A 12,500-nucleotide genomic window follows, 5' to 3' on the forward strand; every position below is an offset into this window, starting at 1 on the left:
CCACGGTTCCCTCTGCTTACGTACAGTCTGGAGATAAGTGAGGCCATGAGGATTGGGGCGATTCTCCTAAACCTCCAGGTAAACGCGGCCTTGACGCTCTCCCCACTGCTCCTTACACAGGGCGGGCTCTGTCATGTGCTACAAAGCAAAACAAGTCCTCGTGCAGTTGGACTTGTATTGCACCACGTTCATGGTCTTTTCTTTCATTTCCTTAGGCCACAGACCGTGAGAATGACCCAATTCGATATCTGATTATCAGCGGAGATGAACAGAAAGTTTTCAACTTGTCTGAAACGTAAGTTCTGCACAGACATCCTCAGACTCCAACATTATCTGTCAGAGAAAAGATATGTTGGTGAGTTTAAATAAGACCTTCAAGTATAAGTTGTTACTGAGTTGTTGATATTTATTTGAATTGATTTGACATTGAAGAACCAATGAACTGGCTCAGTGCGTTTCTCTCTGTCTCCTTTCAATCTTGAAGTGTCACTCGACAACAAGGGCCCCTGGATGACAGCCAAAACTTTGAAACACAAGCACGTTTAAAAAAAAAAAAAACCCAAAAAAAACCCCATCGGGATCGGCTAACGTAAAATCGAGCTAGCCCGCCGCGTGTCCCGTTCCCCGGCTTTGATTCGCCCTCTGTTCCCCGCGAAACGCTCGCCAGCTCTCCCAGATTTAATTCCTACACGTTTTCTTCCTCAACTCGCCTTCCAATTATCTTAACAAGTGCTTCTGCAGGCGTCAGGTCCCCATTAAAAGACCTTGTGATGCCTCTTTGGATGACTCCAATTTACATAGTCACACAGAGACATGCTGGCACATGCCTGCTGAGGCTTCCGATCACAGTGTAATGAGGGCTGAGTTTATGTGTTCAGGGTGTTCTTTATAGACAGAGGAGGAATCATCTCTGAACTTGGGAAGCTTACTGCAGACATAGATAATCGTGACAGGTTTAGTGTCTCTGTCAGTGAGGTGTTTCGTAGCAGTAAAGGTGGAAGCACGCGGGGCTTCTGAAGGCATCTAAGAGGGATCTGATCGTGAAGATACTTTGAAGCTTTCGATTGCAGGAGAAGAAGACACAGTCGTCCTTATCAAGCGCATGTCACCTGTACATGTCTAAAGACGTGACAGTGAACTTTTTTTTTTATTAGGGTCATGTCTGAGACTCAGGAGTGGGACGGTATTCATCATTATAGCCTCACTGGAATTGTTGAAGGCTGTCTCTCTCTCTCTCTCTCTCTCTTTGTCTTTCTCTCTCTTCCTCCATCTTTACATCCCTCCTATTCCTCGTGGATTGCTCGCTCTCTCATGTCTATGTGGAGGAGAGAGATTTTGAACCCATCAAACAAGCTGAGAGAAGATGATAAAAACAGTGGTACAGTGTGACAACCAAGAAAGAGAGGAAGACAGAGAGAAAGAGAGAGAGATAGAGTGGGAGAGTGACAGAGAGAGGGAGAGGGTGGGAGAGTGACAGAGAGAGAGAGAGTGGGAGAGAGAGAGAAAGAGAGAGAGAAAGAGAAGGAGTGTGAAAGAAAGATGCAGAGATGGAGAGACTGAAGAAGAGACTTTATTAAATATTAATGTGCAGAGGGTTGTTTGCTGTCCCCTAAATAAACAAGCAAATAAAGGAAGGATGGTGTGATTATGTAAACGGAGGAGAGAGCTGTATAACTGAGAGAGTGTGAAACCCCCCCAGGCTGTTCAGCGAGGAGGCCACACCTCCTTTCGTCCTCTGCCCTTCTTTTTTCTCCTCCCTCTGTTTACTCATCCTCCACTCACCTTTTCATTCATTAACACTGTCTCTCCTCTCCTCTCCTCTCCTCTCCTCTCCTCTCCTCTCCTCTCCTCTCCTCTCCTCTCCTCTCCTCTCCTCTCCTCTCCTGTCCAATGTCCTCTTTCGTTTCCTTTAGGCTCTTACTGTTATTAATGTAAATAAGAATATATTGCGGTTGGAGGGAAGAAAAAGAGAGTACTTTATAAGAGAGGGAGCGAGTCATTTGGACTGTAATCACTGAAATATAACCAAAGCCCAGAATGTTCTGTGAGCGTGGGTCAGTGGAATTACCGAGGATTTCTTCACTGTTGCAGAAGCAGCAAAAGAAAGTAACTGTGAAAAATGCTGTTAAATTTAAAGCCTATTTTTTTTTTCCTCTTGAATGTCGTTCAGATTATTGCGTTATTGTGATGCACTAAGGCTGGTTAAGTCCCCGTTATGCCTGTGTTTTACTCTGGAAGAGACTCCGTTAATCTTCTGCAGGTCAGCTGAGGAGATCTGTTTGTGAAAGAAAGTTTTACCCCCCCCCCCCCCCCACCACACACACACACAGGCACACACGTGCATACACCACGCGCGCGCACACACACACACACAAACACACACACACACACCCCCAGACACAAAAACACACACACACACACACACACAAACACACACACATACACACACCCACAGACACACACACAGACACACACACACACAAACACACACACACACACACACACACACACACTCCACACTAAACACACCATAGTACGTAATCAGCATTGAATGGTGTTTAAACAGAGCTTGTGCTGCCCAAACACTGCTAATAGCATCAGCGCAATTTGTTATCAACAATGATATGCTTCCCCCCCCCCCCCCCCCCCCCCCAAAGCCTTGTTATGCACGGAGAAGATGAGGTCTCTCTCTCTCTCAGACTCCTCAAAAGAGCCTCCATAAATAAACATGAGAGCGTTTTTGCTGGTGTGAGGATGCAGCTGTTTTACATGGATATGGGAGTTGAGGAGAATCTCCGTTCCAGGCCAGTCGGAGCGGAGTGGGCAGCATTAGCGCGCACAATACGCCATTTTTCACTCCAACGGTCATCATGGGATTATGGGAGAATTGTCTGTTGCCGTGAGCGATAGACACGTTCTTGCTTCTTTAATGCTGTGTTGTGATTTGGGTTTATGCAAAACAGGAGTTTAACAGAGAAAGACTATATAGAACTGTGCAGGTGGAGTTTAAATGCCCGATCTACACGCACCATTTCTGATGTTGGATTTGTGGATTGATTTTTAATGGGTTTTGGGATGTTGTGACTGCATACATTACGTGAAAACACTGCGGATATATTTGAATTGACAAACGTGATGGATGTGGTTGTTTTGCCCCAGGAACATTCTCTCTAAGGTGCTTGGGTGTAGTAATGGAGTGATGTTTTTGTTGTTGTTGTTGTTTTTTTTTAATGACAATCTGTGTTTTGTTTTGCTTCTTTTTCTGCAGTATAGGTTTGCTGCTGTTGGCTAAACCACTGGACAGAGAGACAACTGACCAATACCGTCTCCTCGTCACCGCGTCAGACGGCCACCAAGGCGGGGTAAGGCTCGGCACCGCCCCAAATGTCGCCCGTCCCGTAACGCGGGACCAAAGCGCGGTGCACGGTCGACGTGCCAGTTAATGACACCGTGCTCTCCGGTGCTGGGATTACAGGTTCAAACCTCAGTATTTCCACCAGTGGGACAGTGGGATGTGGGGTGTCGCTAAGAACCTATTTCGCTGCGCTCTAAGAGGAGCAAAATTTGCTTTAGTGTCATTGTACCTCAGTGACTCCTATCACCGCTATCACATCGCTAAGGCCTCTGCACAGTTTGAGCTGAATTCTGGGAAACCGAGTGGATTCCCGAGCATGCGAGCATGCTTTTAACAGACATAGCGTCAGATTTTGTATTTATCAGGAATACGTGGAATTGGCTGTTCAAAACTGATAAGAAAATGGGCTAAAAATGAATACAAATAAAATGGGTGTAAAAATAAAACGCCAAAATAGGCTTTGTAGTCAAAGAGCTGACTGGTCAAAAAATGATTTGGGCATGCGGAGACCAAGCACTTGGTAGTTCACTCAGTTCATGAATAGTGCATGACATTTTTAATCAACTCAAATGTAAAATTTACAGATGACTGTTTTTGAAAAGTTTTCAACGCTCTGTGGCCTTAGGTGGGGTGATGTTATCTGTGGCCTTTTCCGGAGTGTTCCCCTCAGGCAGCCATGTCTGCCACGGGTAGCGCTCACCTGTGCACTTCATAAAATGTGAATACACAACCTCTGCCAAACTCTGATAAGCAAATGAAAACCCTTTCATTTAATGGCTCTCTACCTAAAAAGGCCTCTTTCTCCCAGCTGCTTACACTCTTCACTGGTGGCGCTTTCTTTTCTCTCTGCCCCCCCCCCCCCCACACACACACACACACATGCTATCTCTCTCTCTCTCTCTCTCTCTCTCTCTCTCTCCCTCACAAACACACACACACACACACACATGCACATTATCTCTCTCTCTCTGTGTTTAAGAGTGTTATTTATTTTGATGGAAACTAGGCACACGGTCGACTGGCTTGATCACTCAGGTAGAGCGTACCTGTGAACACATAAACAGTACAGTGCAGCCACAATATTCGTATGTATTCAGACCAAAGGTTTTTTGGGGGGGTTTTTTGGGTTAAAGTACGTTTGCACACACACACACACACACACACACACACACAAAATAGTGCACTTGGAATGTTTTCATTTGGTCTCATTAGTTTAGTTTATTCCTTTTGCATTTTCATTACTGTCAAACATCCCCTCTGGGCAAATCCTTAATGAGATTAAATGCGAATTCCAAGCACGGTATAGAAGCTCTCACCTTTTTAAAAGAGCATTTTCTCACTGTGTTTATCTGCATGGTGACTCTGGTGAAAGAAGTTCACCACACAGAGGGGGGGCGGGACTGTTTTTCGTTTTGTTTTGTTTTTTTCTTTTCTTTCCTTTCCTTTGCTTTTTTTTTTTTTCGATACGGCAAATAAGTAAGAGAAGCTCATTAATCAAAACTGTGTCTGATGGTGTCAGACCCGTGGAGCTACAGTCAGATCCAAACAGTGACTGAGCCCGGCATGAAAGAAAACATAATTACCTTCAGAGGGACCACACTTCATTCTGCTGTACAGAGAGAGGCCTTTTAAACTTGGCCGAACGTCTGCACCATATATTCTTATAGCAGCCTTGAGAATACACATATCAAGTGTGGGTTTTTTTTTTTTTTCTGTTGTCGTTTTGTGTTTTAACGCGTAGAGCAAGTGACGTGCCAGTGCACATTTACTAAGTGTCCTAAGTGAAATAAGGGGGCAAAGCATATTTGAAATTGATCGCTAGTCGCTAAATTCCACCTGCCTTTCTTCAGGCACCTGACACTCTGCCACATAGCCGCGGAAATTAGTTCCATTAACCAGCAGGAACGCAGCCAATGGCTGGTACTCCTGGCTGCAGCTGGCAGTAATGTATTATGGTTAATTGGCAACAGGGTTCAATGTTACACAGTTTCCATATATGGCTATTGCTGCAAGGTCTTGGTCAGTTGCTAGTCAGGAATGACAGATCATAATTTGATCTGTCATTCCTGTTTGTTCTGTTAAAAGGTAGTGGTAGTGTGGTAGTGTGCGTGGTTTTGTTATTAGAGCGTCCAGTAAGGAGCCTCCTACTTTTAGTCCAGTATTTAGACAGTCATGAGGATGGCTAATGGCTTCCCTTCAGCTCAATGTCACTGTGAAGTGCCCAGTGGATTAATAAATCATCTAGAGACACGTTTATGAACAAAACACAGACCTCTCTGTTTGAGAAGAGCGTTTTATTTATTTATTTCTTTTTTTCTTTTTTCTTTTTGCTCTTGAGATGAAGGTGACTGTGTTCCGTTCTTTCCCTACGTTGTGTTACATGTGTCCTCTACGCCAGAGCTGTTTTGGGGTCAGGCTGGGTTAATGAACAGACATAGCGTAGAAACTTCACGGGATTTTTACTGTTTGGAAATTTGTGGAATTAGCATAAGTAATTACACATACGTTGAAAACAGATTGAATGTAAAGGATTGCTCTCCGCCTGGGAAACCTTGCCGTCGAGATGACATTTATCAGGTCAGTCTGTGCACGCGCGTGTTGCTTTCTCCACTCTGCATTTTAGCACCATGAACCATAATGATGCTTTTAGGAGAATCATTTACATAGTGTCTCTGTGTGTGTGTGTGTGTGTGTGTGTGTGTGTGTGTGTGTGTGTGTGTGTGTGTGTGTGTGTGCGTGTGAGTATGTGCGTGTGTATGTGCGTGTGTATGTGCATGTGTGTGTGTACATGTTGTGATTATTCTCTCTGATTATTGCACTAATGGCTCTGTCTGGTGCTGGCTAAATCCATACAAAATAGATATCTGTATGAAACATAGCTCAACAGTTCACTCAGAATTAATAATGAACAATTTTTTTTTTATAAAATTTTAAGCGTCCAACGCATGAAATAAAGAAAAGAGGGTAAGAGATTGCCAAATGTATTTTTTTTTTTGCCTGATGATTTGATTTGGGAGGCTAGCAAAGGAGGATGAAAATAAAATAAAATTTATATATATTTTTTTCCGTTCCTCTCTCTTCTAGTCTCTGCGCAAATATGATTATTGATGAGTATCGTTTGGAGTTTAATTTACTTTTAAAACAACTCATTAAAATCCAAACATCACGTTTTTTATTTCCGACAGGCTTTGCTTAAGGGGGGATGGAGACACCAGTAGAGCAATAAAATTCAAATTATTTAAATATCACATTATGTGTTCAAATTCTGTTGTATGATTGTTTTTGTGGAGCTTAAATTTAAGAATATTAATGTTGGGCATATACAATGATCTTAAAATGTGAAGTTACACGTGTATAACGTTTCACATGTACACACACACACACACACACACACATACACACACACACACACACAGGAACACACACACACACACACATACACGCATGCATAAGTGCTCACATACACACACACACATGCACACACACACACACACATACATGCACAGACACACACATGCACACACACACACATACACACACATGCACACACAGGGACAAAAGTGTCTCACTGAATGAATAATCACATCCCTTGCAAGTATGAGGACTCAAATACTATGTGTTGCTATTCTCTGGTCAAGCTTTGAATTCCTCCGTTTCTCTCTCTCTCTCTCTCTCTCTCTCTCTCTCTCTCTTTCAGACTTCCACTGCCACTGTCAACATTGTAGTCACTGATGTCAACGACAACGACCCAACCTTTGACCCTACCCTGCCAAGGAACCTGACAGTTCAGGAGGAGCAGGCCAACGTGTTTGTCGGCCAAGTCAGGGTACATATGACCTCTCAAAAACAAACACTCAATATTTTTCATTGTCTCCATGAGGCAGCTCGGTGTGATAGTGGTCTAACTCTTGTACTCGAAAAACAATGCAGACCATGTTCTCTCTGTTTTTTACATTCTGAATTTGTTTTGCTCCTGCTTGTGTTTAGTAGATCTTCCACGAAAGCTTATATTGATATTTCAGATCCATCTCATGGATCTCCTACTTCTCTGCATCTCCATCTAAGGCTTTGGTTGATAACTCTAACCTATTGGTAGTCTTTAGCATTGTTCATATCAGACCCATCCAATCAGAGCCCAGTTCTCTCCTCGCATTTATTATTTTCCAATTAAGCCATAGTAATTAGAACCATTAGTCACTTTAAAGGCTGTCCCCGATGACTAGCTCTGTCACACCCCGTCAAGCAGCGAGCATTTTTAATTAGTGTTTTTGATTAATCAGGCTTTGGTTGGTTAGAGCTATAATCAAAGGAAGATGCATCTAGACATCATCTGCCAGACTGTGTGTTTGCGTGTGTTTGACAGTGTTTTTTTTTTTTTTTATTCACGTTAGTTTGTTTTGATGTCTCCATCATTTAATTTATATACCACTGTGAGAGACAACTGCGGAACTTTACTTATTCTTTGTTTTTTTTCCCCTCAGTCTAAACAAAGGCTCTGAAAAAGGCCTGTTGTATTTCTGCCCCTGTCAATTCCTGTGAATTTGTAAAATGGTTACTGATGATAATGGTTAAGCCCCTTTGGGACCACTATAACACAATAACAAGGTGAAGTCATTTAATGATGTCTTAAAGGTCATTTTCATTCATCTGTCTACTAATGGTAAGGGAGATCTCTTTCTCTCAAACTCGTAAGTCACTTTCATGTTGTTTTCTTATATTTTTTTTTTATTTTTTGATAGAGAGGTGACTCACTCTCTGTTCCTATCCACTGTTATCTTCATTCTCTCTGTCACTCTCTCTCTCTCTCTCTCTCTCTCTCTCTCTCTTGCTCTCTCTCTCGCACGTCCTGTCTTTCTATCCTCTGCGTTCTGCTACTTGCTACATATTTCATCATCCTCTCCTTGCTTTTACATGCGAATTAATGCTTGCTCCTCACGTTAAAAAACAAAACTACTAACTTCTTCCATGTCTCAGAGTCTCTAACGTTCATGCACGGTTTAAACACTCTGCATAATGAACAGAGCAGCTGGGACCCCCCCCTGCCCCCCCATCCCATCCCCTCCCCTCCCCAGGATCGCGTGCGCTTAACCCCTCCTGCAGGGGCAGGAAGGCTACATCTGTTGGGATATGAGCAGCGCTGTCCTATCTGTCAAACCGAGAGCCCAAGAGTACAACGCCGCGGTGACAGCTGCGTGGATGTACCGTGTTCTGGTCCAGCTGCCACTGTCCCATAGCTGCATATTTTTTGAACGCGGGTTTTTTTGGGGGGTTTTTTTTTTTTTTTGGTGAATTATAAAACAAAAGATGAAAAATAGAGTCAAGACCCGTTCGAAAATCAATCACCGGCTGTTTCGGGAACCGCGCTCGAGGGAGCGAACCGTGTCCGTTGTTTTCTGCATCTGTACGTACATATGTTCCTCCTGCGTAACCGTAAAACGTTGTAATTAAAAAGAGGTAAATCTCATCTGCTGCAGGGGTCAAAAGAGCTCGTGTAGCATTGCTGCTAAATGAGGAGAATATCAGCATGGCGTTGTTTTTCTAACGGTCACATAAAAAGAAGCCACACGCTCAGCGCTCCGCGGGAAAACCAACGTCTTAACTCATACCAATGTTTCGCCACCAGTTTGTCAGTTTTGATGTCTCCGGTTTGCATAAAGGTTTCTGGATTTAAGAACCCTTGCTTTGGTATTTCTGATTTTCATCTGGGTTTTAGGATTTTGTCAGGGGCTCTGGTTCAGTTTTGCGTTTTTGTCAGGGATCAATGGTTCTGAGAAAAAATCCATGTCTCTCTGTTTAATAAGTGTGAGTTTTTTCCCCATTAATTATTTGATCACTGAATGATGATGGGTACGTCAGCTTGTACCCATCACTGATTGAGTCACTGAAACATCCATAGAACAGCTGTTTTCCACTTCCCACTTAATGTCTCACAACACCATCAATGTCTCAGCCCTTCTCTCTCTCTCTCTCTCTCTCTCTCTCTCTCTCTCTCTCTCTGTCTCACACAAACACACACACACGCACACAAACACCCCAAAACTCACTCAACAGCTCACAAACCCCAAACTATTTCTTTAGAATATTCCTCTCAGGCAGAGAGACAGAGAGATCTATGTGATAACATGGTGATGGCTTTGTTTGCCTGTTGGTTGGTTTTGTTCATCCTGTCCCTTGCGCGCACACACACACACACACACTCGTTTAATGACTTAATTATTGACAACAGCATATGCTGCCCTGACTCTGTGTCCTCGCTCCCATTAGTAGTGCATTTAAAACACATTTCCCCTTCATGCTAAGTGTGCAGTCACACAGGCAGGAGGCCATTGGCAGTGCTTAAATCTCTCATTGCCGAGATGTAGTTTTAATTTCTCGGTGCTTGCTGATGTTCCTTTAATTTTCGACGCTGCTCATTTGCGAGGGCTGATGTGATTTCTGCTCCTCCTCTCCCTCTGTCTTCCTCGGCAAGATTAGTGTCAGGCCTTCGCCTTTCATGTTGCCGTTAACACGTCCTCGGTTTTTTAGTGTACAATGAAGAGGAGGTGACTCACCCCCTTGTCCTGATCCTGCACTCTATTCATACCTCCTCTCTCTCTCTCTCTCTCTCTCTCTCTCTCTCTCTCTCTTTCTCCCTTCCTCTCTCTCTCAGTCTGTCTCTCTCTCCCTTCCTCTCTCTCTCGCTCTCTCTTTTTCTCTCAGTCTGTCTCTCTCTCCCTTCCTCTCTCTCTCTCTCTTTCTCCCTCTCTCTCCCCCTCTCTCTCTCTCTCTCTCTCTCTCTTTCTCCCTCTCTCTCTCTCTCTCTCTGTATCACTCTCACACTCTCTCTGACCCACTCAAATTCCAGATCATGATTGTGCTAACACTTCTCCACCTACCTATTTAAATCTCTTTGCTTGTTCTCCTTCTTTCTTCTGTCCTTTTTTCATCCCTGTTCCTCCACTCTCCCTCTGTTTCTCCAACCCCCTCCACCACCCCCCCCCCCCCCAACGTCTGTAATTACTGCAAAAAGGAATTAGCGGCAGCACGTCTGAAACTATTAGTGCCGTATGCTGATAGCGTGCGTGCATGCAGATGAGCTGTCCTAGTCCTGAGGGAATTAGAATTTGTTGAGCAACATTTTTTTTTTTTTCTTCCATCCTGAAGGACGGGTTCAGATTATTTTCATCTACGCAGTCCTGTTGTATCTTTCTTGCTTTTTCGTCTTTTTTTCCCTTTTTTTTTCCCTTTTGAAAAGCAACAGCGAGCGTGTGATGGTTAGAAGAGTCTGGTAATCTGAGACAGTACTTATTATTTGATGATACGGTTGTTACTCTGCAGATAGAACCTGTGACCTTTTGAACTTTTGACGCAACGCGTCGCCGCGTTTAAAAGTCAAATCAAGTAGCGAACTGAGATGATAACGGTGCTCGGAATGACTGTTCTTTCCTCAGGCTACGGATCCAGACGCAGGGCGGAACGGTCAGGTGCGTTACCGACTCCTCACTCACGCCGCCCTCTTCAACATCAGCTCCAACGGCAGCATCTTCACGGCCGTGCCTTTGGACCGCGAGACCCGCAGCCAGTACGACCTGGTGGTGGAGGCGTCCGACGGAGCCGTGGACCCTCGCAGGACCACCCTCACCCTGACCGTGACCGTGACAGACATCAACGATAACAGCCCCGTCTTCTCCCAGCCGTCGTACACGGTCAACGTTCCGGAGAACACTCCCGCGGGAACCGTCATCCTGCAGCTCAGGGTAGGCGGAAATGACTCATCGTACCGGAGGGTTCTGTAGGTTGTTCATTCAATCTGAGAGTAGTCCGCCCAGCGGGCTTTGTTGTTTGCTCGGAACCAGACTGGCTAAATAGACCCTGACACAGTGTTGAAATTGCCATGTGGATGACTCTTTGTGTGGCTGTCGATATCTAAACAGTTTTTGATTGTTAGGTTTCTCTCTGAAGGCCCTGTGTAGCTTTGCTTTATGGTGCTGTGTTGTAATGACAATAGCTTGCTGCTCCACACTCCTTTAAGAATGCCAAATTGACTCTTGAAGTTAAGCCAGCACGAACCGAAATAATGAACACAATAACATACTTTATCGGATCCTTGTTTGGCAACCGGCTCAATTTATCGATATGAAATTGCGCTATCGACATGAAATGTTCTAGAAGAATCTTCTAAGTTATGACAGTATTTATTCTCCTCTTTTTTAAATAAAGTCTTCAGATGTTGGAGGTTTATCACTGCTTTTAATGTGAAATAGAAAAATGGCTTCGCTATGGGGCTAGCTGGTCTTCCTTTGACGAAAGAGGGGCTAGGATGTGCCTCTGTGAGTCTGCGCATGTATTTGAGTAGTTAAAGGGGAGAAAAAAAAGCATTTCAGCGAGTAAAGACTATTTCCTTAGCTCCTCAGAGAATACTATTTTTACTCATAACAAACATACGACAGACTGCTTGACAAGTAGCACGTGAAATGCAGGAAGCTGTCTCACAGGAGATATGCCTCCACAGTTTTTTATTGTTTACTCTAAAGAGGACGTGTGGGAATTCAGGAAAAACCCTCACCTATTGGAATATAATTGCTATTATATTCAATAAAAGCAGAAAGAGAGAGAGAGAGAGAGAGAGAGAGAGAGAGAGAGGAACTTAGAAAGCGATAGAGAGAGAGAAAGAGAGAGACAGACAGGGAAGGAACCGGTCTAAGTAAATGAGTGACAGTGAGAGATGACAGGGATTTTGGCTTATTTTTATCTTTGCATTGTTGACACCTCCAGGCTCCAGCTCAGGCTGGTGTCAGGGAGTGCACAGCCCCAGTGACAGGCTCCGATCTGGGGCAAGATGACGAGCTCAGTTTGCTTCCTTACGCTGGCTCCCTGTTGAGTGGGGGGGTGGAGGGAGGGTGGAGGGTTGAAGTGGGGAGGTTCAGGGATTTTATTTATATATTTCTAAATCTTTGAGATCAGTGTAGAAAGTAATTCCCCATGCCTTCCACTTCAAAGAGTGTGTCCTGAGAGGTTTCCTCATCCACAGAGAACTCTGTCTCCTCTAAGTTGACTCTCAGTTAAATCCATTGTCAGTAAGGTATCACCTCTAATTAGTAGCTTCTTTGAGGTAGTTTGATTTATTTAAGTGCTATTCACGCTTGTCTTCCTGAATCTAGGTGTG

General features: G+C 44.1%; 1 protein-coding gene across 1 annotated transcript in view; it reads left to right on the top strand.

Moving 5' to 3' along the window:
• Positions 1–12,500, top strand: part of pcdh15a (protocadherin-related 15a) — a 168,605-nt gene that overhangs the window by 100,495 nt on the left and 55,610 nt on the right. The window contains exons 15-19 of the mRNA XM_030772403.1: positions 1–78; positions 216–295; positions 3,269–3,362; positions 7,053–7,181; positions 10,786–11,091. The exon at positions 1–78 is cut by the window's left edge and continues 55 nt beyond it. Of these exons, the coding sequence (XP_030628263.1) occupies positions 1–78; positions 216–295; positions 3,269–3,362; positions 7,053–7,181; positions 10,786–11,091 (687 nt within the window). The remainder of the gene's footprint in view (positions 79–215; positions 296–3,268; positions 3,363–7,052; positions 7,182–10,785; positions 11,092–12,500) is intronic.

The sequence above is a fragment of the Chanos chanos genome, chromosome 4 (assembly GCF_902362185.1).
Source record: "Chanos chanos chromosome 4, fChaCha1.1, whole genome shotgun sequence".
NCBI lineage: Eukaryota > Metazoa > Chordata > Actinopteri > Gonorynchiformes > Chanidae > Chanos > Chanos chanos.